Source organism: Chinchilla lanigera, unplaced genomic scaffold (assembly GCF_000276665.1).
Source record: "Chinchilla lanigera isolate Chin_1 unplaced genomic scaffold, ChiLan1.0 scaffold00012, whole genome shotgun sequence".
Lineage (NCBI taxonomy): Eukaryota > Metazoa > Chordata > Mammalia > Rodentia > Chinchillidae > Chinchilla > Chinchilla lanigera.
In genome coordinates this window covers 19,092,979-19,120,845 of record NW_004955413.1, presented here as the reverse complement: position 1 = coordinate 19,120,845, position 27,867 = coordinate 19,092,979, and the positions used below count along the sequence as shown (strand labels likewise).

General features: G+C 35.1%; 1 protein-coding gene across 8 annotated transcripts in view; it reads left to right on the top strand.

The window, feature by feature from the left end:
- The window catches only part of Sox5 (SRY (sex determining region Y)-box 5), an 844,441-nt gene that overhangs the window by 555,526 nt on the left and 261,048 nt on the right, over positions 1–27,867 (top strand). For all 8 annotated transcript variants that reach the window (XM_005379086.1, XM_005379084.2, XM_013511607.1 and 5 more), the window contains one exon: positions 12,296–12,506. In XM_005379086.1, the coding sequence (XP_005379143.1) occupies positions 12,296–12,506 (211 nt within the window). The remainder of the gene's footprint in view (positions 1–12,295; positions 12,507–27,867) is intronic.

The window sequence follows — 27,867 nt, the reverse complement described above, 5'->3', positions numbered from 1 at the left end:
AACAAGAGCACATGACTTCATTTTGGGGTGACATTTTTTGTGGATTATTGAACACCAAGCCAGAGTCATCATCGGATATCAGAGATATCCAGGGATTTTATGGGGGAAAATCTCAAGTAAAATCATAGGATATAATGTATTTATCTAAAATCTAACATTATTTCTCTTCTTACTATATATCATAAGACTTCTAATTTTTATGTGCACTACCACCTCCATCTATGTATGTTATTACTGGGGAAAAGTCATTACTTCTTACTTACAGCTGTAATCACAGCTCAAAGCACTCACAGCAGTAGATTTCTGCAAAACTTTTTGACTTTCATAGATCTCATCTACCCCACTCTCATTCTAACATATGTAGGGCAAGATAGATGGTTACATGGTAGTAGCACTAAACACAGCATTTGGAAAGTTTATCCATTAATTTTTTTTAAGGGAATACTATTTCAGTCCCTCACTTTATTTATTAATTTTACAGTCCAATCGTTTTTGTCTTATTGTAGTTTTACTTTTTGGAATAGTGAAATTATTTTGTTGTGACATTTTTGTTCTTGAGCTAACTCACTTTCCATTTCTCTTTTGGTTTTGCTTATTCTGTAGGTGCTGATGCTTTTATGTATGCATTTTTCCTTGCAGAACATCTTTTCTTTTTCAAAATTCCAATTATAAATTAAAATAAGCTTTCAGAAATTCATGATATAAATCAAATTTAGGAAAGAGGGGTCTTACACACGTATAACTGCCATTTTTAGAGCTATGTGAAGAGGTTTTGCCTACTTGAGTGCTTGTTTAGAGGTTCCCTCAGGGCAGTGCAGCTACTATTAGTGACTTGAGTGCTTGTTTAGAGGTTCCCTCAGGGCAGTGCAGCTACTATTAGTAACTTTGGTTGAGGAAGCAGTCTTCTTCTATCAGACAAGGTTGTCCTCTTCCTCTTCCACCAGCAGGGATGCACATGGCGCAGTGAGGCAGGAGGGGACACCCAGCTACCCAATCAGTTCAGCTGAGCAAGCCCTGGTAATCGATAGGCTCTGAGATACCACACATCCCATAATGCACCTGGGGTTGGATACGTGATCCTTGGCCTGTGGACACACTGGAGGTGGGATTATTGCCTAAAATGGGTGGCATCATTTTTCTGGAAAGAAGCAAGTTTATTTCTTGTCACTTTAATACCTCACTTTTTCATTTTATATTATCAAACACACCTAATATTTCTTCATCTACATTCACACACAAATTTAAAGAGCTCAAATAATACAAAGATACTATTTAAGGGAAATTATATGTTGCTTATTATTTATAGTACTTGGATCACAAGTAAGGACTAATGTTCAAGTTTTAAAATAATTAAACGGGCTTATTCAAATTTTGCTGTCATAGTGACTCTTTTACAAAATGATTGCTTTGCCAGCTATTCAGGTTTTTTTTATGCATACCATAGTCATTCTTTCAACCTCTCAAACAAGAACCATGGTTATCTTTGGGTCTTTTTTCTTTATTTTCCAGTTAACTAATCCCATTAGTCCTTCAAACTGTCTTTAGGATTTTACTTTTTTAGTATAAAAATTTTGGTGTTTCTCATAGAAAAGTACCACAAGTTGTAAAAAATAAATAACAAAGTACCTGTGTGTACACATGCATACTTCAAACAAAAATAAAAACTTCTTCCTCTTGTACACTAGTGTCCACTATGTATGGAATACATAACTGCCTAAAATTGGCTTTTAGTCTCTTTCTGTACACCATACTCATCCCATCATTGTCCCTTTAGAAACAACTATCATGGGGCTGGGTGGAATGGATGAGGAGATAGTGGGACTACATTCTAGAATGTGAACAAAAATATTTTGAATATGTGAAGTTTGAAAAAATCTGGTGAGTATAAATTACTTTCCCAAAGAGTTGATAACCACAGATGACAAATTTGATAGTTTTTTTCAACTCTCACTGTTAAAATCAGGTGGAAGAGTTCTTTATTATCAGCAATGTGTCATGGTAACAGTTTCCTGTTCAATGAAGACCTTTATCTTTCACCTGATTCATTCTAGATAACATTGGCATACTAATATTTCCACCACATGGCTTAGTAGAATTGCTCACTTTAAAATCCACAGTGGTTGTCCATTGCCTGTCAGGTGAAATGTAAACACCCCTACTTGACTTTCATGACCCTTCATGAAATGATCTCTTGTATTAGTCTTGCTATTTATTGTGATCTATTTCTTTGGGGGAAGCTACTTCCTTTCTGATTGTGTGTGTGTGTGTGTGTGTGTGTGTGTGTGCGTGTGTGCGCGTGTATATTATGAAATCTCTTGGATGATGTCGTTAGGAATATTCTGCATGTTTTTCTCTTTACTCATTTCTTCTAGACTTAGGCCAAAAGACTATTTATACGTAGTGACTTCACAAACTAATAACTCAATTTGTGTTTATTGAACACTTATAACAGGATTAGTAGCACATGATGAATAATTGGAGATATTCCTTGCTCTTGTGATACAGAAAGGACATGATACAGTCAATGCCAGGATAGTGAGGTTGGGACTCTGAGAAGGAATTTTTCATTTTTCTTTGATTTCCAATGTTCTTTCTTCTCTACATTTAATGCATTTTCACTTTTACTCCGTTACTGCTTACGTAATACTTTTTGTACTTCTTATGATTAGTAATTCTTTCAAGTGTACCTCTGCAATTTTAAACTCTTTTAGGAGTGCCAGAACCTGTTTTGTTTTCTTCTCCCTTTGGCATGGCTTGCAGCTCCTGTATTGGCTGAAAAAGGCAAGATAAATGAATGATAGCCAGACCACGTTTAAAATTGAATCTCTGGTTTAATTCTTCAGTTTTCTCTTTTGTGATTACTTTTAGTAAATTCTGTTGAGAAACCTTAAGTTCCTTAAATGTTAAGTAGGAAGAATATTCTTCACAGTATTTCTCTGAATATTATGAAAGGTAAAGTCCCTAAAACATATAGAGCAATGCCGTTAAGAACTTTAGGAGTGGTAACTATATTTTTATGGAAATATTGGTGAATTTGAATAGATTTTGTGTGATAGCTCAAGTGACTAATAGTTTCATAGTATTTTAAAAGTTATTTATAATTGTTATTCTAATATAATAAAATCTGCACCTCACTTTGCTCACAGAAGCTATATGCAGATCATCTTTGCAGAAAACCCCGTGTTTTACATAAAGAATGTGTATGTTCCACAACTTGTATATGCTGTAGAACAGTCTTTCCATTCTAACTAAAATGGTCTCAAGCAATTCTGCTTTATAGTACACATTAATGTTTAGCTAGTTGAGAAGTTTTGTTAGTGTTTGTGTGGACTGCATATTACCTCACCATTACTTTCAGAACGCAAACTGAAGCTCACTTTTCTTGTACCTCAAATCACTGTTAATATCAATTCAGGACAAAGTTTGCTTTCAGAGAAAAATGCTACTTTTGCTATAAATCTGACGGTCGCATTCTAGGTCTTAATTAATATAGAGAAAGAAGCCCTTAGCATTTTTTAATGGGAAGATAGGATTAGTCTGATGGTATAAAAGAGTGGACTGATTTTAGCCGATGCATTTAGCCTGATGTAGAGAGGAGATAAATTGCCCCTTAAATTACTCTCATTTTGGTATTGCAGAAACATAGAGGAGAAAAGCTAACGAGCTTGGAGAATTAGTACATACCTGTTTTTGTGTTACCATTGTTGTTGTTCTATATTTATACTGTGAAGGAATCTCAGAATTTATTTGCAAGGAAATCTAGTGGTGTTAACATTCTCAGGAAGAATGAAAAATCTTGATGTCCCTACCGCAATACTATATCAGAAGAAGCAACAGAAATGTAAAAGAAAAGCAGAAAAATGGCATGAGTATTTGGTGTCATGGATTTATGAAAAAATAATTCAATACTCCTGATTTTTTCAGACTTAGATTTTTAAAAGTTTTATTTTGTAAAGAGTAGTAATTGAACATTCTTTCTTTGATCATTTCCCTGACTTATCACTTTATAGAGAACCATAAAACTGTGAAATTTGAAAACTAAGTGTGCAACAGAGATAAAAGCACACTAATTTGGCATTTTGTGGACCACGTTTCTTCCTGAACAAAGTTTATCCTTAAAGTGAGCCATATTACATTTTTTCTTGGTCCTTTAATTGTTTTGCCCCCTAGGATGCAGTTTGATTTTAGCAGAAGAAACTCTGAATCTGTTCTTATGTGCATTTTCCTGTTTTGTGGGGAGGTGAATGGGAAAAGGCTTTCTCTCTCTTTAATATTTTATTCTAATTTTCTTGCCAAGAAGCTTATCTGTTTTTGAAAAATTCATTTGTCTGTATTCTATGTTTTCTTCACCTTTATATGCTAGCATAATGCCTGGTAGGCACTTATTTTAACACTCGTTTACTTCTGTCATGTCCCAGCTATCAACTGTACAAGATTGAATGGGTCTTCCCAGTGAGGCCGGTGCACACTTAAGTTTGAGAACCACGGTAAGAGATAATGATAGAGAAGGAAGTAGAAAAGGAAAGACACGGATAGATTTAGTAACTGCGGTGAGGAGGAAAGATATCATGAAAACAATAGCATTTAAAGGATCTGAGAAATGAGAGAAAATTTAATAGATCCTAGAAGAGAATTAGTAGGGGAGATGGGACAGGCAAGGGTAAGGCCATGCTCATGTGAGAGGCAAATGATATTTTTTGCCTTTTTTTAAGCACTCCTTTTGGCATTCAGTGAAATAGATGTAAGTCTGCTGATTACTGTGTAGCTGTATAGATTACAAAATCTGAAGTTTTCATCAAAATTGTCTTGTAGAGATTGATTTTAGAAATGTATAAAAATGTGGTTTGAATTTACTATTTGATCTCATTTATAATATAAAAATAAACCAATATAGTATTCTCATTTTTTAAAATAAACTACTATAGTATTTAAGACATGATTTAATTTTCAAAAATAAAACTAAAAGTGAAGGGCAACTTTTCTAATTATCAGTACAAGTGGTAACAAATAGGAAACAAAGTTGGCAAAATATCTTCATTTTCTCATAGATGCTTCACGTGCAGAACTGTCTAATACCTGTTTTTTCTCAAATACTCTTTCAGGAGCACATTTGCTAAGAATCTCAGAAATGCCATATTCAAGAATAAAATGTATGTTTTCATGCACTCTCCAAACCACTTAATAAGCAAAAGTGGCATTTAGAGAATTGCTAATACATTAACTAATAGAACCTGTAAAAACAAAGAACATTTTGTGCTGCGACAGCCTAATTATCTTCCTGCTGATGATTTGTGCACTGTGTCTTACTTATTAAATGTCTAGCAAATACACTTAAAGACCTTTGATGATCTCTTCCCTGAGGGCTCAAAAGTCAGCCATAAGATGTTTTTAAACAAAGATTGGACTACACATCAAAATACTTCTATTTAAAATTTATCATTTATAGTAAATGTTCTGTTTGTCAGAAATAGCCACTGATGAGTGTATTTGCTAGATATTTAATAAGTAAGACACAGCACACAAATCATCAGCAGAAAGGTAATGAGCCTTTGCAGGTTCTATCAGAGAAAATGCAGATATTTTGCCAACTTTGCTTCCGATTTGTTACCTCTTGTACTGAAAATTAGAAAAGTTGCCCTTCACTTTTAGTTTTATTTTTGAAAATTAAATCATGTCATAAATAATATAGCAGTTTATTTTAAAAAATGAAAATACTATATTGTTTTATTTTTATATTATAAATGAGATCAAATAATTTCAAAACAGACTTTTGATGCATTTCTAAAATCAATCTCTATAAGACAATTTTGATGTAAACCTCAGATTTTGTAATCTATACAGTTAGACAGTAATCAGTAGACTTATGTCTGTTTCAATAAATGCCAAAAGGAGTGCTTAAAAAAAGGCAAAAGATATCATTTGCCTCTCACATGAGCATGGCCTTAACCTTGCCTGTTCCCTCTTCCTTACTAATTCTCTTCTAGGAATCTATTAAATTTTCTCTCATTTCTCAGATCCTTTAAATGGTATTGTTTTCATGATATCTTTCCTCCTCAGTGCAGTTACTAAATCTCTCCGTATCTTTCCTTTTCTACCTCCTTCTCTCTCATTATCTCTTACCGTGGTTCTCAAACTTAAGTGAGCACTGGCCTCACTGGGAAGACTCATTAATCTTGTATAGTTGGGCTCCAGTTCTTGAGTTTCTGATTCAGGAATTAAGGGCAGGGTTGCTGGAAATGTGTACAAAATATTCCCAGATATGGCAACGATATTATTTCAAGGACCACAAATCACTTCTTATTCAATCGTCTATTGTTTCTCTTGTTGGTAGGAACCTATGATGTATCTTTAAAAGAATGCATTTAATTTTTTTTTTTTTAGTTTTCTAGTCAATAATTATATGTAAACTGCAGCTAACATTTCATCTCACTGCTTTGCAAAAAATGCAAAGCATATTAGATTTTAGAGAATTTCCTTCCTGTGGAATAGCAATCTTTAAAACAGCATATATTTTTAGACTTTGTAAAACATCAAACAGTTCTCACTTCTGTTTACATTACCCAAAATATATAAAAAAGTTTGAAGTATGAACTGTATCCTATATTTAAAATATAATGGTGACATTTTTATAAAATAATAATCTCTTTCCTAAATTTGATGAGCTCCATCACTGTTTAGACTATTAGATCTGCTCAAATATTGGGTTATGTGTGTGTCTTGAAGAAACCTTACAGTAGTCTTTAAAAATCAGAACTGTGTCAAACACAAAATATATACCTTTTGGTGGATCACAGATCAAAAATGGATACATGTAGCTATCTGTTCAAGTAGTGTGTTTTAGAATTTCTAACACACATACACACACGATGATGATTGAATTTCTTTTTTTAGGATTTTAAAGTACTAAATTTTTAGGGAATTTCAGTGATGTCATAAAAATGATGAACTGCATATAAATATTCCTTAAAAACTGAATTAAGGCTCTTCTGACTATAGCTTGCGAGCTATCCAGACCAGTTCTAGCATCTGCCTATCATAGTCCCCTTAAGGACTTACCAAATGCATATGCATAACTTGCTGCCCACATCCCTGGATGGATTTAGGAACCACTCATCAAAAGTCTGTATCCTCAATTAGTACACCTTGCAGTTGTTTAGGCAGTGAAGATGACTGATCTTATGAAAATTTTGTTAAGTTTTACAAGGGCATTATTGGGGAGTTTTCCAATATAGAAAGTTATGATAAAGTTCTGTCTGTATAGACAAGACTGCTTCTCTAATTTTCTATTTTTTTCAACTGCCAGATCTAAGTCTACATTAGGTAGCTGTTTTTTAGAGAAAACTCAAAGGCGCATTTTAATTGGGTAGTTTTTATCAACTGTGATCACAAATCTAACAACACACTTCAGAAGTCTGTCTGTAAGTGCTAACTCTCGTGTTTACAGTTATTGGGACTTGACCATATCTTTTTCTTAGAATATTAAATTTGAATGTGCTAACCAGAGAAAATACTCTTAGTACCTTTCCTGAGCTTTTTAAAGTGTTGTTTTTGCCTCCACATGTTCTTAGTTTTATATACTGTGTTGGAGAAGAATTAATATTTGAAATTGAGCTGACCTGACTGGCTGGCAAAATTATAACATTCATTTAGAAACATTTGCAGCTCTTTCTGTCTTGTGATTGAAATTCCTCTACACATTGTCACAAGGTGGTCATGGAATAAAGCAATGATCACTATAATCACATAACCTTTTCTTTAATGTTTTGTTACCTGTTAAAGAGTGACTGAAATATTTTTTGTAATAGCTTATCTGAGGGACAGTGAATTTTTAAATTACATATGTATGTGCCTTTAATTAACTCTATTGTGATAATATATCAATGAACGTTACTGTTTCAGCCTTTTGGGGCAAATAATTGATTGTTTAAAATCATCTCATTGTATATATTGATTTGTTAATCTGATTTTATAGTACCTTTCTCAGATGATACACATTTAGACTAGAGATTCTTAACTGTAAATTAGTGTCAACGGGAGTTCTTAGAAGATTTCATGGCATTAGTTCAGTGATTAAAATACAAAAGTAAAAAATTAACCTTCTGAAACTATATGTGAAGTTGCATGTTCATGTGTATGCATGTACATGTGCTGGTGAGGAGAACATTTGTAGTTATTATCAAGGGATCAGCAGTCTTTAAATGGTAAGCATGGCTTCGAGTTTCGTGTAGAAATTTTATCAAAAATTATCTTAACCAAGAAGGAAACTTCAAAATATTTGAAAGCACTTTTACACAATAATCATATATTTTCTATTACTAAATTAAATTTGATATTTCACAGTTTTACAGAACAGGTTACAAATAGTGAATTCCATTTAAATATAAAAACTTTGTGATGTATGTTTTATCTTGATTATAGGATTTCAGAAAAGAATAAATAATGCAGCTTTTAAAATACTTTTAAAAGTTTTACCTCACCTTTTCTTAATGCTTTTTATAAAACATCGCATTGGTAGGTGAAGAACACGGTCCTGTCAAAACCTGTAGAGAAGCAAAGCACTTCTTCTGTTACGTGTTCATTTTGTGGTACACTAAATAATGCCTTATTAATGAATTTGTACTAATAAGAATCCAATTAATGACAGTTCTCCTCTTCTGTGCTAGGTTTTTTCTATTTTTGAAACTTTATTTTACTAGAAAGGAGATACCCACAGATTTTATAAAGATAGTTTAAAAACATACACTCTTGACGATCATCATTCTACTAAACTGCTTGGAAAAAATAATCTACGTTTGGGTCTAATAGTTATTTAAATGTAAGTTTATTTTTGAATCATGACATAAGGCAGAGGATATTTGGATGGATGGTGCTTTATGAATCTAGAGTGTAGGCAGTTATGTTATTCTGCATGCCTCAGTTTCTCTAACTATAAAATGCAAATCATAACTAGGCTTGCCATGAGGATTGATAAAATTTATGCATGCCTGCACAAACTACTCAAGAAATATTAACTATTATTCTTACCAATTATAGTCTATTAGATTGAATTATAAATGTAATATTTTTACTGCCATATGTGAATTTAATATCATAAGATTGAAAAGTATCACAATAATATGTTTCTTGAGGCCAGAGATGACATGTGATTTGAAGAATAAGGGTGAGTTGCATTTAATTTTGTTTTGAAGGAGTAGGGATTGAACCCTGAGTTACTCTACCACTGAGTAAGATTCCCGAGCCCCTTCCCTGTTTAAGGCAGGATCTGACTAAGTTGCCCAGGCCAGACTTGAACTTATCATGCTTCCGCCTCAACTTCCCACATCCCTGGGATTACAAGCATTTGAATGTGCCACAACGCCTTGGTCTTTCTTTTTTCCAAATAAGTTAATCATCCCATTTCTAAGCATCACTTTGTCTAAATTTAAATTTAAATATGAAGGTTAACTCAGTATTTCTTTCAAAGTGTTCATAACAAAATGCTCTCTTTAGAATGAATTCCAGAGAACGTATTTTTCAAAACATATTTCAAGGAGGATAGATATGCTAGACACACTCTTTCTCTTTCTCTTGGTTGCGAAGGTGACAAAGATGGCAGGATCTAAGTAAAGCTTGTGTAAGAAAAACAAAGGTAAATTATCAACTTCACTCTGAAAGTTTCGAACCAGCTTTCATCATGAGACTTTAGAACTCAAGTATCGCAGTTCTGTTAGCTTGTCTGCAAAATCCTGATGCTTACCCTTACAGTTCAGAAGACTTGATTAAGTTATATTTGGCTGGACTGGACCACTTGGGCCTTTGTTAGTGGATTCTGGATTTCACCTGCCAGCGAAATGACATGGAACACACGGTTATCACTTCATATGTGGCCAATGCAATCCCAGGGAAGAAATTGAACATGAGAGGGCTTATTTTGCTAGAGACTGTGCCAGTCCTCCTTAATAAGTTATTCACCATGCAAATGAACAGTGCAGCTCTACATTGAAACAGCTGTCAACTACATAAAACTGTTAAAGGGATTAACAGTGCCAGAGGCTAAAATGTAATCAGATAGGTGAAATCGTGATAAGATAAATATTCTTTTATAGAACAGCACCAATGTTTAATTATTTTTATCTTGTGATGGCATCTGAGTGAAAATACCTCTAGCTATGTTAGACTCTTTAAAATATTTCCTTGGTCTTTGTGAGGTAGGGAAAGTGAGAGATAGCAAAATGGGATATTTTATTGGAAAATATTTTATGATAGCTTCATATACTTTGCTGCATACAAATTTTGATATGCTCTACAAGGGTGTGTGATTTTCAGTTGCAGTAAAAATTAAAATCAGCTTGCAAACTTTTGTTTGCAAAGTTTTTCATCACGGAATGTGAGACTAGGAAACAAAGTGTTCAAAGTGATGCTGGTATTTCTGGTTTGGGATCTGAAAAGAGATGAGAAGAAAAATATTTTGTGGAAAGGGAGTCTAGGCGCTTTCCTGGATCCTGCATTGCACATGAAGCTAAACTAAGGGGTGTCATGGGCCATTCATGAAAACAGCCCTGGTTACTGAGTAAATTTGTACCTGATTTCTTTTAGCTATAAATTTCAGTGTAGGTGTAGGTGTGTGTATGTTTGCTTATGTTTATGTATAGGTTTACAGTAAACAGTTCCCAAAGTGTGCCTTCATTTCTCCTGCAAGTGGGTTTAATTATTAAATTTTGCATATTATTTTCTGTCTATTAAAAACTAAATTGTATATAAAATATTCAATTAAGATATAATGTTGCAAAAACATATTCTGTAATTTTTTTAAAAAGGGAAACTGCTTGGGGTTGAGAATCATAATTTGAACGATTCTGTTAGGACACATCTTCATTTTTGCTTTCCTTACACATCGCAGTCCCGTCCAGCAAATTGGGCTGTGCCATAGCTAATGACCCTGTACTCACTAATGTATTAACAGAAAATCATATGAGCATGTTTGTGTTGTCATCTCCATTTTAATCTATTTAAAAATCAAAATGACAGTTTCCAGTTGAGTGTTTTTAGCGTATTTGTAAGCCAGTCGGAAATATTAACACTGACCTTAAAAGCATTAGATGTCAATCAGTGTGATTTGCCACATTTCTGAGGTCAAAAATCCTATTGACATACCTTAAATAGGTGCAGAAGGAAAGTATATAAGGTATAATCTTGTTATCCTGAGTATTCAGTATGCTTACAGTCCAATATATTTTAATGAAAACTTCTAATGCTGTTGAAAAGAGATTTAGACCGAAAGATGAGGTAAAGCTCAAAGACCCTAGGACATAAATTCTTTCTTAGAAAGAACTCTGCTTTGTGGGAATGAAGAAGATTACGGAAGGGAGAGACTGTACAAGGAAAGCTTTCAAGTAAAAAATGAAAAAAAAAATCATTTCAGTTTTACTCCTTGAAAATGTAGGAAAACTCAATTTATTGTGTTTTATACAAAATATACCTGAAATATCATACATATTATAAAAGTTGGGATAGAAATTGTGAGGGAAATGATGATCACAGAATGCAAAAATGTATTTATATTTTAAAATTGCGGTAAAACTCCTTTTAGATGCACACATACTATTATGAGAGAAGCGAAAACTGCAGGAAACTTTATTTTATAGGGCAAATGAAGCAGGAAGAGCCCCGTAGAAGAGGCCTGGCAGAAACAGTGCTGTGGTGGGACAGGACTGTTAATTGGAAAAATCTTTACTATATGCAAAAGTACACTTGTAGTATTCTTGTCTGATGTCTAAAGCACCTGTGTGGCTGGTGCTTTCCTTCACACATCAGAGAGGTGGAGAGCTAAGTGAGGACCCCACTCTTAACTAGGAATGTGATCAAAAAGAGGCAGCTACTTAAAATGGAAATAAATGACTGTATATAAAATATTGCTTTTTATATATTATAGTGTCACTGAGGAAGCTTAATGTAGATGACCAGTATCTTTTCATAGAACAGTCTGAGACTCAAAGAAAACCAGAATAGTAAGTCTATCCAGTGTAAGCTCTGTATATTATCTAAGACTATGTTGTCATTCACTTGAAGCCTTTGTCTCAGTTTAAGGGGAAAAAAACCCTCCATATTTTGATTTTCCCATGAATTCATCATTGCCTCACTCTAGGGCTAGGCTAGAAAGTTAAGTTCCTCTTCCTGAGATTTCTTTTTTCCTTTGCTCTTAGAGAATGACATCACTTTTTTGTTTAAATGTGTCAACTGAGTATAGGACATCACCTTTTTGTTGTTGTTACTGAATTTTTAACGAAAAATTTGTTTCCTTTCCTTTTTCTCCCAGGAAGTTGATGGCAATAAAGTTATGTCTTCATTTGCCCCACACAACTCATCTACCTCACCTCAGAAGGCAGAAGAAGGTGGGCGACAAAGTGGCGAGTCCTTGTCTAGTACGGCGCTGGGGACCCCTGAACGGCGCAAGGGCAGCTTAGCCGACGTGGTTGACACCTTGAAGCAGAGGAAAATGGAGGAGCTCATCAAGAATGAGCCAGAAGGTAAAAGCTGGAGAGGGAAGCAATGTTATGGCTGCGTCCAGATTTTGAGAGTTTGCCTTTCACGTCTAGTTCTGCTTTCTGATTTATACTCTTTAACTTGGATAAAATACAAATCTAACACTATGAGGATAGATAGTATTTTGTTTCTCAGAAACCCTTAAATAGGTCTCTCTGGATTTTTAAATCATAAATTCATGTTGTGATATCTTCCTTATTTTCACACATGAGTAAGTTATGGTTTGAATGAAGCGTAAACATTCAAGTGTAGAATGACAGCAGAGCTCAGAACAGTTACCTCATTGTCAAGTATCTGCAGTCTGGTATGTTGTCTCCAGGAACTTTCTCCCAAGGACTATTTTAGAATTTCCTTACATTCCATAATCTTTATAGTATATCTTATCCTGACTTCATTGTTAGGCTTACTTCTTGTGTTGGTCTAACATTACTGTGATTAGGAATAGTGTATACTTAAAGTTAGTGGTTATCTAACTGTTACGTGTACATAACTTCTCATTTGTTGAAATTCCAGGAAATCTTTTAAGACTTCATTTCTAAATCTCTTTAGTAGTTGTATATAGTAGCATGAAAGGATATCCACATGGGTTTGTTTTAGAGGTAAAGCAAGCAACTCAATAAAGCAACTAATGCAACGTGTACAAGCTTATGCATAATTGACAGTCATCCTCTATTTTGGACAGATACTTACTAACTCCCATTTAAACCTATGTCTGCATTAAAAATGGATGCCACATTGCATACAACATACAAGAACATGCCTCCTATTTCAGTTGGTGGAAATTCCAAAAACACCTACAGTGACATGAAAAGACATACTTTACACCAGAAATATACTGCACACACAGTATGTAACATTAATTGAGCTGATTTCTGATTTTTAGGACATTGGTAAATTATGAATATATTTGCCACAAAATGTATGCTAACCAATATTTTTGGAGTCATGTGATGATTAAGTATTTCTGGGTCCCGTACCATTTATAGAACTGGAACAAGAATTTTGGCTAAATGTATGCATTCTCATGATCTTAGAAAGAGAAATAATTTTTGAAATAATCTTAATAGCCAAGGACTTTTGGTGTTTTGTTATTCTTTGTACCTTTCCCATTTTATAGAGAGAAAATGGAGTTTTAAGGAGAATCAAGACAACCTTTATTTTTGTAATTACAGGTGCTTTCTGGATATAAAAACAAAAGGCATGAAATAAAAATCACCTCATATTGTAGCTTTTGATAGAATTCAGCTTTGTGATCTTTTTTGTCTTTATTTCTACATATTCCATTCAATTTATATGATTAGAATTTTCCTTTTAAATTTACATTTTCTTAATTTCACTTAACATTTCACTATGACTGTGATCTCCTATTATTAAATGTATTTTGAAAAAAAATCTGCCTACTATATGGTCATGATTCACTCTTACCATCTACACAATACAGTTTTTAAATTAGGGGATCTTTATTTTCATAGAAAAGTTTTATATTTACAGAAAAATTAAGCAGAATACTGACTTTCCATGTATATCCCCATAAATATATATATATATATATATATATATATATATATAGTTTTCTCTCTTAATAACATGTCATATTTGTATGATACATTTTTTCTAATGAACAAACCAATAGTGATGCATTGCATTGTTATTAACTGAAGTCCATAGTTTATTCAGATTCGCTTGGTTTTCATTGAGATGCTTTTTGCTGCCTTACCATGCCATGGAAGTTATTAGTTAAATCTAGTTTTGTCTCCTTACGCTTCCTTTCACTATGTCGGTTTCTTGGACTGTTCTTATGATTTTTATTAAATTTAGTTTTTTAAAAATAAATTTTTGATACATTAAAAACAAAACCTGTACATATTAATGGGTTACCAGGTGGCGTTTAGATCCATTCATACATTGCTTTAATCAGGTCACCATATCTATTTCCTGAAGCATTTATCATTTCTTCATGGTGAAGTATTTAGAATCTTGTAGCTTTTTGATGGATGTTGATTTGAGGGACATTGTTCATGTAAATTGCAAGATGTCCCTCTACTGGAATTTATCTGATATACTCTTCTTACTTAAACTGAATTTGGGGGCTCAGGGAGATGACCACTGAGTCAAAGTACAATTTTTTGTCACATCATATCAATGACACGTTACTATGTCAGGAAGCATGTTAAAATTGACCATAATCATTGGACTGAAGCAGTGTTTTCAAGGGTTCTTCCCTGTTAAGTTGCTCCCACCACTTTCCAAACCATACACCTTTTAAAAAGGACAGTACGGTCTGCATTGTACATTTAACAAATGGCAAGTTATGCTTTCCTTGTTTAGAATAAAGTGTCTACATAACTTATTCAGAAGCCTATTGCATGGGAAATTTATCTCTGCTGTATCAATTGTTAATTTATTCAATCATTTATTTGCATTATTATGGACTCATAGATATTTATATTATACTTGGGTGTCACTTTGACATACCACTATCATTGTGGTTGTATTTATTATCATTAGTTTAGCATTTCTTTACTTTGTAGTAGTATAAAATGCTGAAATCCCATCTTGTATATTTGCTGCTCCAGTTTAGCAATCAAGCATTTCTCTAAAACACCTGGTTCCTTTTCTTGGTGAAAAAATGTGAAGGATAATTTCTTCCAGGGCTTTCAGAGCAAAATAATACCATGTGCTTCTATTAACCTGTATTTATACATATCTGTAAATATTTCTGTGTTTAACACCTAATTAAGATAAACATGAATTATTATTGACATCTCCAACACTAGTGCATTTCCACATAGATTATTTTAGCCTTATCCCTATTTATCTGTACTTTCCACTCCAACTTTGAGGAACCTCACTCCTATCATCCACCATATATAGATGCATAGCTACCAACCGTTAGCTGCTAACACTGCAGTTCTAACCATTAAGTATGATGTTTACTGTAGGTTTTTGTAGGTGGTTGTTATCAAGTTCAAGTTCTGGAGGCTTCTCCTCTGTCCCTAGTTTGATTAATTGTAGAATCTGCCTCTCCCTTCCTTCCTTCCTTCCTTCCTTCCTTCCTTCCTTCCTTCCTTCCCTCCCTCCCTTCCCTCCTTTTTTCCTCCCTCCCCTTCTCCCTCACTCCCTCGTTCCTTTCTTCCTTTCTCTCCTTTCCTCTGCCCTCCCCTTTTTCTTTTCTGTCATTCCTTCTTTAACTGAATCCAGGTACTTTGCACTGAGCTACATCTCCAGCCTCATTTTTTTCTGTTTTTGGTAGTGTCTCCTAAGTCACTAAGTTACCCAGCACTCCTTCTTAGACTGTTGAGATACCACTGGGTCATGATTTGATTTGCTCATATTTTGTAGTGCAGATTTGCATCTATGTTCATTAGATTCATTGATCTATGGTTCTCCTTTTATTTAATGCCTGATTTTGGTACATAGGGCAATGCTGACTTCACAGAATGAATTAAAAAACATTTCTCTCACACATTAATTTTTAAACCATTGTTTGAGATGTATTTTGGAAGGAGTGCTAAGATTTAGAGAAAACTCACTTTATGGAGGTATAAATTATGTATTAAAATGGAGATTTGGAAGTTATCTTCAGAAGGTTTTCTCCATGGAAATTTGGTTCAGAGCTTGGTATTCCCTCCATGTATCATGTTGACTTCCAAGTGGAGGCATGAGGTCTTAACTTGGAAATATATGACAGGCCTAAACCAAATTAATAAACCCCAACTGGACAGAAGGCAGGAGTTAGTGTTGTCCATTTAACTTAGGAACAGACATGTAGGGACATAGGACATGTAGAGACTTAGTAGAAAATTGTAAAATCTAGTAACACTTACTCAGGAAAACAAGCAGAGATAGGGCATCCATAGCAGGAAGGATGATACAACGAAACATCACTGTTGTATATGGACATTAGATTGTTTTTCTACTGTGTTTTCCACCATAATATACTGTTTACTTTACCCCTAAAATACTTGAAAAGGCCATATGATGAGTGACTTGTTATTAAATAAAATAAAGACAAAGAAAAAATGCACAGGTAGTATTTATGGAGGCCTGGAACAGAAGTTGAAAAATGCAGGCATCTAAAAATCTGAGTTTTGGAAATAATTTTAATTATTAATTATAGAGACACGTAGATGCATTTATGTTTCCATACACAGATTTCTTGCTGATAGTTTGCCATGACAAGAATGTTTATTTAATTATTGAAAACATAGAGATATGTGTCAAGAAATAACTTAAGTATGTGAGTAAAGTGATTGTCTTAATCAAGAAGAATATTAAAAAATAGAAGATTGTATTGTACAAAAGAAGGGAATGTTGAGGGAGTTTTCATTTTTTTTTAATTACCAAAAGAAAAAACAGGAATTGTATCACAGGAAATTTGTGAGAAGTCTCATAGCACCTGGAAAGTTACATTGGCTTTAAAGACCTTGATAATCAGGGTATGGTTGGACCAGAGGATGGTCGCTGAAACATTACCTCACCCACGATCAGGACAGTGACATTCTACATAGCACACATGATCTACAGCTCTGTCGTGTATCTAGCATCAAAAAGAATAAAACCCTTAGGAATATGGTTAACAAAAAAGCTACAAAACTGAAAACCACTAAACATTATTGCATCTCTGTAATGAAAACTCCAACGCAGAGACCAGGTCAACAGAGATAGAGTAGCTGTAGCTAAATGTGAAACTCACAAATACATGCCACTGAAAAATCTTTTCTTCCCTCAAGCTATTTTTCCATTGTTTTTCAAAGGCCATTAAAATGAACAGCAGGTTGTGATGAAAATTTCATTAAGCTCCAGCTTAATCATTATGAGGGTGCCATATTCATGCCTTTGCTTCCTCCCATTGAAGCTGGAAAACGGATTTCAACAGAAAGACCACATTATTTCCAACCTTACCCCTGCCAATAGCAAATGAACAGAAATTCAAAAGTTAGAAGAGAATGGGGAACCACACAAAAGGAGACCACTGAGGTGAAATGGTTAGAAAGAAAATTAGATTTGCATATGGGCTGAAGGAAAAGACAGCTCTTCTTTATTTTACCCAGCCTATTTTTTTTCAAACGATTAATTAAAATATTTAGAAGTTAGGAGGAAAACATACTATATTTATTATTTATATCACTTTATTCTATCAGAAATTTTGTCTGTCACTGCACTTAAAGGTGTATTGCTAATGATTCTTGTTCAGTATCCATTTTAACTTGCATGTTTTGCTAAAGGTTGTAATAAATTCAAAGTTCTCAATACCTAGCCTATGTAATGTCCTTGCATTATAGTTACATTACATTCTTAGTATTTCTGTTCTATCGGTTCATTTTATTAGACTTAGCAATTTGAGTGCAGTGAAGTTTAGTACCATGATATGCAGTGTATGATTCCTGTGAAGAATATTAAATAATGATGCATGAAATATAGAAATTATTGTATAAGAATATGTAAATTGTTAACATGTATAAAGTGTAAATCATGTGTTAACTGTAGTGTTAAGCAGCGTATATGATACATTTTATTTAATCTTTACTTACCTTTTATAACCAAGGCTGCAGGGTGTTGGAGATCCCAATCTCAAGGAGCACCATTCACATGACCTAACGATTCACATGACCCAACTGTCATGATTCTTATCATCTCTATTTTTACATGAGGAAACTGATGGTCAAATATGTCATGCAGTGACCAAATGTCAGGGTCATTATTCAAACTGAAACCAACCTTAGTCTAACTGAATGCCTTTAACCACTATGTATGCTGTTTCCTCCAGTTATGGTTTTTGCCAAGTAATTCTTTAACGTTGCCTTTTAGCACATACATGATGAAATTCCTTTGAAACATTGACCAATAAAGTGCTGTTTAGTAATATGCTGCTAAAGCAAATTGTTTGTGCTTTAATAGTGCCTATTCCGTAAGTGTGTATTGGAAGACTATCTCAGTTCAAATGGACTTTCAATTGCTTCAAAAATATATATAAAGTTTTGAAGGGGCTGGGGATTTAGCTCAGTGGGGCTGGGGATTTAGCTCAGCAGCAAAGCACCTGCCTGCCAAGCTCAAGGTCATGAGTTTGGTTCCCAGTACCAGAGAAAAACCAAAAATAAATAAATAAATAAATAAAGTTTTGAAGAGCACCTTAATAAAAACGTGTTCTAGAAAGAGTTCTGGTAGAAAGTTAATTGTGAAATGATAGAAATTCCAAATGGAAATAAGAGGTAAGCACTTGTTTGTGGTCTCCATCATCATCTTAGAGAGAGAGAGAGAAACCAAGGCAGAGATTCGTGTGAAGTCCCAGGCCATGTTTGTGTTAAAGTCAAAGCAACAATCCAGTCCATCTCCCATGACCCAAGTCCTTCTTCCTCTTCTCCACTCAGTTACATCATAAATTGAGCTAGTCTTTACTACATTTTTCTTCATCTTTTACAAGCACCATTACCCTCTTAATTTTAAAGAATGTATCACTATTAAATTTGAGCAGATCTAAAACAACTTCATTTATTCAGCACACCAAGCTATATAAATATCACAAATTTTCTGTGTTTTCAGGTTCTGGGTACCCAGGCATGGTCTATAAATGTGTGTCACAAGTTAAATTTAGGAGTCACATTCAAATCCTAACTTATTTTCCTTCATTTTTAGGCAAATTTCATTGTGGGTGGGATTTTTATTTTGATGAGCACATGATGTGTCTCACTTAATATAGAATCCTTTTTGGTACAAAGAAAATAGGCTTCTTAATTTACTGTACTGTGTGAATGAGTATATTACCTTTAGTTTCTCTTTGAAAGGGTCCTTTTGGCTTTCAGACACATCTGCTACTTCCTCCTAAAAGCACAACCAACAAAACTTTCCTTTATTCCCATCCTGTTTACCTACAATTTTCTTGCTCCTGTCTTGAAGCCTAAATTACTTGTCAAAGCTGTTTACACTCACTGTATTCACTCCTTCCCCTCTTTAAGACCTGTTTGTCTTCATTGCTACCCTTAAGGTAATAAAATTCTTCATATTTGACTTCATTTGTTTCTCCTCCAGTATTACAATCATTAAACTTAAAATAGGTATGTACACTAAATATTTATAATGTTTGTTGAAAGAATGTTTAAACTACTTTGGTGTTGCACCATTGCTATCACGGGAAAAGGAGAGGAGATCTTCAAAATATCTGACTTTCCTGGCGTGTGTCATGTGAGTTACTTTATTTAAGCCTTATGAACCCTGAACTTTGTATTGTTTCTTATTTTTTAAAAATGAAAAGAATGAAGCTGTGAAACTTTTGTTCTTACAGTATTGAGGAATTTTTTTTTTTTTTTTGTCTTTTTGAGGCGGGGTCTCACTGCGCAGTTTTCAGGCTGGCCTTGAGCTCACTTTGCAGCCCAGGCTGCTCTCAAACTTACAATGATCCTCCTGCCTCAGCCTCCCAAGTGCTGGGATTACAGGTGTCTGCCACCACTTGGGATCAGTGTTGAGGAATTTGAATTAGAATAAAATAACTATCCTCCACTCTCCTCCTTGGTATTCAATAGAAGACCATATATTATGTAGTTCCAGACTCTTAACCTTCTTCTTGCTAATTCCCACCACTCTCTGAAGACCACGTTCTCCTTCCATCTTCTCACTATGCCTGCATTTTTCTCTGCTCTGTATTAGTACTATTCTGCCTTTCCATATGCTACTTCTCTGTCTTGAATATTATTAACTGTTTTATCTACCCCATGATCATTTTTTCACCATTTAAGACTTAACATTTTCTCTGAACACCATTGTCAGAATTTGGCTTACACTTTATTTTTTTTTTTTGCCGGTACCAGGAATCACACTCAGGACCTCACGCTTGCCAGGCAGGCGCTGTGCTGCTGAGCTAAATCCCCCGCCCCTAGCTTACACTTCTAACATGAATTCATCTCTATGGTTCACATTGTTTATTTACCATCACATTGTTTATCATTGTTAATTGACCTTCTATCTCCCACAATAGTATATGATTTTCTAAATATAACATATTCTTGAAAGTTCCTATTTTCTAGTTAATAGCTTAGTAGACAGATTATATTCTTATTCATATTAAGAACTGGGTGATAGTAAACTCACTAACTGACATTTTGTGGCCTTTGTTTATACTCCCTTAACATGGATTCAGTTGTGGTGAACTTATGGCATGCGTGCTGCTGTTGGCTGTTTAAATCACTGAAAGCTCTAACAGGTTCACCATCACTGGATTAGGTTTTGTCTTTTTTCTCTATTTTTGCCTTTTTATTCAGACTCTTCCTTCGACCTCCATACCACCAGCTTCTCTGACTTCATTCTCTCACTCATTCTCTGCCAATTTTCTTTGCTTCATGTACATATCTCTCTCGTTACTGAATCTTTGACATCATTAATCTTAATTCTATTTGTAACTGATAGGTTAAGATATTATCCTTATCAGAGAGCTAGACATATTCAGATCTAGGCTATCCACTAAAACACACATGGCGTTTTTGTTACAGTAATGAAAACTTCTCCACTTGAAGCTCTTGAATGATTAGAAGGTTACATATTCTGTAAGAAAAGATATTTACATTGTCTGTGGCTTAGTGGCCTGAAATAATAATTCACTTACTGCCATGATTGACTAAGAAGTGACCGATACTGTTATGTGACTTTTCCACAATTTAAAGCTATAATTTATTTTTTAATAGTGCAACGTATTAAGAACAGAACCTTTTTCAGACAAGTAGACCTGGTATGAAAGAGAGAGCTCATATTTCTTATAGTGGGCTCAGGAGTGGGGTATCCTATTATAGGTTCTCCCCTCTCCTTAACCCCACCCCTTTCACTGGTTAAGGCCAGTGGTGGAGGAAAAGTAACTGGTTCCTCCCTGGTTCTTTCCAGGATTACAAGGACTCAAAATATGTTCCTCAAAGCCAGCAGATTTGCCAAACTCTGGGTTTGTGAGTTCCTTCAGAGACTCGATTAATCATGAGAATTAGCTGTGAGATGATGGGAAATATCAAAAAAAAAATTTTTTTTTTTTTTTGAGAGATAGTCCATAACTTTTCTCTGGCTTTCCAATGAATCCACAAAGCAAAAAATAGAAACTAGACTGGGTATTCAGCGTTGGAGTTTTAGTTCTTATTGTGTCACGAGTCACTAAGTGATTGTAGTTTAACATCTACATGCCTTAGTCTCTGATCAATTCGAGGCAAGAGTGATAAACAGCAGTATTTTTGAATGTAATGTTTCTGTCTCTTGGACTTCACAAGTTTTTGAAGAAATGCAAGTTTTAGTTTTGAGTAAGAATTCTTTTTTGCCCAGAACTGAGCATCCGCCTTATAATTTACATTGCAAATCACGATACTTACTTACCTTAATTTACTATAATACTTGTTCTAATGTAATGAATATCTGCTTCCATTGCCAATGCGAACTGCCCTACTTTCATCAGACGGCTGTTGAAAGGAACAAATGAGGTAATGCACATCAAAGTACTTTGTAAATTATAATCAACTTGGAATTGTACCAGGCAATATCATTATCACATCTCGGCTCATTACAAACATTGCTACTTTAGGTAACCCTGAAACATAGTGTATAGTGCTCCTTTCCTAGAATACTTTCATGTGCTGACAAATTCTGATTCCGAGGTACAAAACTCTGGAAATTTAAGCCAGTCAATGACGACAACAGAACCTAACAGTCCTAACATCCTGGGAGAGGCACTTGCTTTGATGTTTCCTAATATAAATTCCCACAAATAAACATGTGGTGAGTGAGGTTACCCCTTGAAGAATTACCTTTCAAAGAGAAATGATACTTTTCTAAATGGATTAATTTGGGCAGTCACAAATTGTGCCCCCCATGAAATCAGGAGAGACAGTCTACCTTGGGTTTGCTGGTTGGCTGTATTTCCACAGTAAATGTGAATATATGCTGAAGATAAATATTATTAAGGCCCAAATTTTCACAGTTTTCTAAATGTCTGTTTCTCTCGTGTGATTGATTTGCTCTCCCACCTTTGTTTTACTTTCTCTCTTACATTCCTTTTGTGTGCATAAGCTCGCACGCATGCGTGAGTGTGTGTGTGCGCGTGTGGTTCCTTTTTCAAATTCTGCATAAGTTCAGTTTTATTTAGCATCTGTTTCTGTCCGCGTTCTTCCTCCTTAGAGGGTGATGCCCACACCTCCAGAATTGTTTTGCCGTGATGAGAGTTTTGCTCCTTGTCTGTGAGAAACAGCATTCATTTGTGATTTTTTTTTTCCTACTAGAACTCGGCTTTATCATTATTTACACAACTGGAACTCTTTCCCTGAACTTCTTCAGAAAACCTTTGCTCACAATTTTATATTACAAGTCCTACAGGCACAACCTATTACCAAAGTCACCCAGTGTTACTTTACATGAAGCAGCTCATTGCTTTTAGTAGACTTCACAAAAAGACTTCTCTCCTTGTGAGAACTAATAAAAATAATAGAATGGGTTTGAAAAAGTGTATTTTGCGACAGACCTCAAGCCTTCGTCCTCAAGAGTTATCTATAGACCATTAGCGGGTGAAGGAGAGGCCAGGATTTTCATTCATTCTCCTCTTGTTCCAAAATTGTGCAGTGCAGCGCAGTACAGATTCTTAGTGGCAAATGCCATAAAAGCACTCACTGAACTCGACTTGTGGGATTGAATGAAGCAATTTGGTGCTTGTTCCTAAGTATTTTTTTATGAACTCAAAATAAAATATAAACTGTTCAGAAACTGTCTCCTTTGGAACCTTGACAAATACATCGCTAGGATTGCATTATGTGTCTTTTTGCATCAATCATGAACATAATTCATTTTACTTAATAGCATCTTCTATTATACTGGTACTTTTTTGCAGTGTTGTTATTAGCTACATTGCCATTTTAATTTTTGCTGCAAATATGTCTACATCTACAAACATTTGCCTACAAGTAAATACAAAACTCCCCTCCAATTTAGGACTTATTTTAGGATGGCTAAAGTAGGGATTATGAGCAATATATTTTCACCTGTGGTGTGCTACAGCATTAAATGTAATTTTTTTATGGAAAGGACAGGCCCCTGATGCATGATATTTGACCTTAGGAACATTCCCATAGACATTACATGCATGATATTTGAATTTATCTTCTAAAGGAGAATGCCTAGTCTTATAAGTTAAATGTTGTTGAACAGCCCTTTAGAAATTAAATTGCACCATATTACATTAACAGACAAGTTGAGGTAGAAATTCCGAATTACCCCTAATTTTATCACCTTTCTAATTACTATTTCTTGAAAAGAAGTTGCAGAGATTGGCTTTCTGAAGTTCAAAAATCTCCAATCATTCCATTAATTGGGTAAAGACGAGGGGCACTTTGAAACTCACTCTTGTTTTAAAATCACATTTGATGAGGTGGGAAAAAAAAAGTGAACCGATCAGGGGAAAAGCCTAAAGATACTTTAATTGGCAGAGGTTTGAGTTGCTTTGTTCAGTTGCTCACTGTCCTTTTGACAAAGTACATGTTGAAGAGGCTTTGTAAGTGCTGTTCCACTGAAGGACAAACAAGGGTACTTTTCAATTGAGCTCTTTTAAGTTTTGTTCCCCACACTCTCGCTGCTGTTGGAGGCTTCTCCTAACGCATTGTGGCTGTGTGTGCATCTGTGCAGTCTGTCACTGCAAAATGTCTCTCTTCCTGTTGAGCGAGCTGAAGTCTAACCTCCAGGCACCCTTTCAAAGGGACCACTGTATGGAAATCAACACTCACCAAGTGATGATAAAGAAAAGAGTTTATTTTTCAAAGGTCAGGACAAGAAGACACCCTCCAATGCTGTAGAGCCTATTTCTTCAGGAATAAGTGTTTTAACTTTAGCAGACTCTGTGGAGTTGGAAGCTTGTAAAATTTTTCTAGCACTAAAGTAAAACTTGTTCACTCTCTCCTTCTTTTTAAGTGGTGTCTATCCTAGCAGTTTATCCTGATCTTGTTCATTTCGTTAAGTGTTATAGAAAATTAATTTGTATTTTCCTGAACAACCTTATAGCTTGGGTCATAAAGGCTCAAGGCTTACTTTGGAAAATGTGTATGTAGGGAGACCCTGAGCTAAAAAAAGTCCAGTGTTTTCTGAACAAGAAACTCATTTGGTCGAGATAGCTTTGGTTTTTCTTTTAATTAAAACTTTCCCTTCTGCCAATAAAATGCAGCAACATTTAAGATGATGTCCTTAATTTCCTGCGTTTTTCTGTGAATAATCAAGCTATCATTCTTTTTTTGCTGTTGGCAGTTTGTGTCTTCATAAATATATGTGTTCTAAGTATTTGATTTTTATGACAAATCATACATGATTTGCCTACTAACAAGACTGTATAAATGATTCTAAACATCTCTTTACGCCAATGATTCTGATATTACCTGTACTTTTCAGGTAACTGGTATACCCATTTTCCTTGGCTTTAACTGAATCTGTGAGTTCCAGATTTTTCTTTTCAATGCCTGGATACTTAGAAGAAAACCCACTGACCCGGGCTGTACATTTGCAAATAAACATGAGGGGAATGGGCCAGCCATTCTTGTTGCTTATGTGCTAAAGCTTTTGGGATATCATTTAGTCAAAACTGAAGAGCCAGCCACCTGTTTCTGAGGCCTCTTCCCCCTCACATTAGAGATCCAGGCCTTTGATGAATAGTAACACTCTAATCTGGGCAGCGTACAGTGTATAGCATCGTTGGAAAACTCATCTGCCAGACTAGCTAGAGGATTTTTGTGTGCGTGTGTGTTTTTCGCTCAGTTACCCTTGAGGCACTTGTCAGGACCGTGCATATTAAAATTAATCAGACCTCCTAGGCCTGTGTGGCTGTGTGTTTAACATGGAGAAGTGGATATCAAGCATTTGCCCTAATTAAATAGGTCTGCTTGGTTTTGTTCTAGTGGATGCTTGGTCTTTTTTTTCTAATAGGAACTGCTTATGGAGAAGGCACGGGCAGCACTAGAGTCGGTGGAGAGCTCACTCACAGTTGCCTTTGCCACCTGCTCCCAGAGTTCTGAGACCTCAAGGGCTCCCCATGTGCCTGTCTGAACTGCCCTTAATGTTGGAGAGAAATATGGCCAACGTTATGAGGGCGCCAGGGGGCCAGAGCACACAGAGTGAGCACATGACCCAGACATTTTGGATTGATTAAGATGCCCATCTTACATGCTGATAAACTCTAGATACCAGATTGTGCCCTGTCCTCTCCTTTATAGATGGTGAACTTTCGAGGCTTAGAAGATTTTGTTTAAAATTCAAACCAAGCACTTTTTCTTTTATGTCTTAAGTTTAAAAGACAGCACTTGTCTGTGAGACAGGGTCTCACTGTATAGTTCAGGCTGCCCCTGAGCTCACTATGTACCCCAGGTCTCCAGGTTGACCTTGAACTTGGGGCAATCCTCCTGCCTCAGCCTCCCAAGTTCTGGGATTGCAGGCGTGCGCCACCATGCCAGGCAGTCAGCTTTTATTTGTCTATTTTTATACTTCATTATTTCCTAGGTCATATACTTCTCACACAGAAACCATCTATGATACAATAGCTGTATATAAATGAGGTCACTTCTAGCCTGATAATTTCTAGACCTAGTTTATTTTCATTTATGTTAGACTTTTCCCATTGCTCTACAGAAAACTGCCATGGGAAACAAGCATTTGTGAAGTGTAAACTGAAAAGGTTGCAGACTGATAAAGCCGTGTAGTTTCCTTCCTTGTGTACTAGATATCATCGGTGACGTCAAGTATAAACTATAACACACTGACCTCCGAGTTTGGGCACTTAGTCCTACTTCATATTATTTGGACTCTATATTATAGAAAATAGAAATTTTTATTCACAATATTTCAATTTAATCTGGGTTTTATACATAAGAAATAAACTGTGAAGTCAACCCTGGAAACAATTTGCTAAATAAAGTAATGAAACACTCTTAAATGTTAAACTGCTTGGGGTTATAGTTTAGTAAATGTGCAGATAAGCGGTAAGGGTTATCTGGTAATAGATCACCCTGGCTGGACACGTCCCTAAAATTGATTTGTTCCCTCTCAAATTCAAAGCGTTAGACAGTTGCAAAAAAGTAACTTCTGTTTCCCAGCTCGGTGTTCCTTTCTACCAGATGAATCTGATGTGTTCAGGGATCCATCCGTTAGCCTCTGTCCCACTCCTTGCAGTGGGCGTGGACATGCATGCAGAGCCGTCTCCGCAGTGCCAAGCAACTGTGTGGTACCTGGCAGTATCCTGGAAACCCTTCCTCTATTCCCTTCGGTTGGGGCTGGTTATTTATTAACACAATGCAGACTCGAGTGTGGGTGTATACGAAATAGAAAAATAAAGGCCCTGAACAAGTAAATACATCTTTCATCATTTCTTTTGTTTGGTATGTTTACTGTGTGCTATTCTTGGTCAATAGAAGTTGTTTGACAGTTCTGCAAAAGGGTGAAGAACCTTTTCTTGAACTTTATTCTTTTTTCTTTGTCTTTATAGAAAAAAGTTTCAGCTTGCAATTATATTGTAGTCTCCGTGTAAAGTATTTTTAGAGATTGTTATTGTCATTAATATGACAAACACAAGTGACTGCAAAATATAATAGACATTTTAGTCTACCTTGGAAAGGACAGTTAAAAATCAGAATTCTAATATAACTTTACTAGGTAAACTTTTTAATTAGAAATAGAAAATGAGACATTATACAAAACAACTTTTGTATTTTCTTCTAAGAATTATAGCATTTTTTCTCAGACTTGTAAAGCTTTATTGAAATATTGAGCCTTGATATAAATCATATTTAAAGTCTCTCCTCACACATTAATATCAAGTGGCTCTCGTTCCATAGTGTAATTTTTGAGGGGCTCTGTAGGTATGAACCCATACTATAATTGGGTATGCCTGTTTATTACAGTGGGACAGTGTTCCTATGCTGGTATTTTATGTTAATATAGAAGATTTTTTTTATAGCTTCAGAAGAATTAAATCTCTGTAACTTAGGTCTTCCTTCCCAAGAAGTTATGCTTTTGAGTGTGAAAATTTGCCTGAAAGATTTATACACCGCAGTGTGGCATTAGTCCTGTGGAAGATTTGGGAGTCGAGAGCTATATAAGTGAGCAAAATGCATCCTCTTCCCTTCGGACTTTTGCTTTCTTTGTCTTTAATTTTTAACCTTAATTGTCATGCTTTAGTCTTTGATTCAACACCTTAATATTTTCTTCATCAATTTCAAGATGTAACATCTCAGGACAGAAAAGCACATACTTTATAAGGAGGTTGCTGCGTTGGGAAAAGTACAGTGTGAATAACACAGGTCAGTTTTCAGCCTTTATATAACAGTTGTCCAAATTTCAGGGACAAAAGGATATCTAATA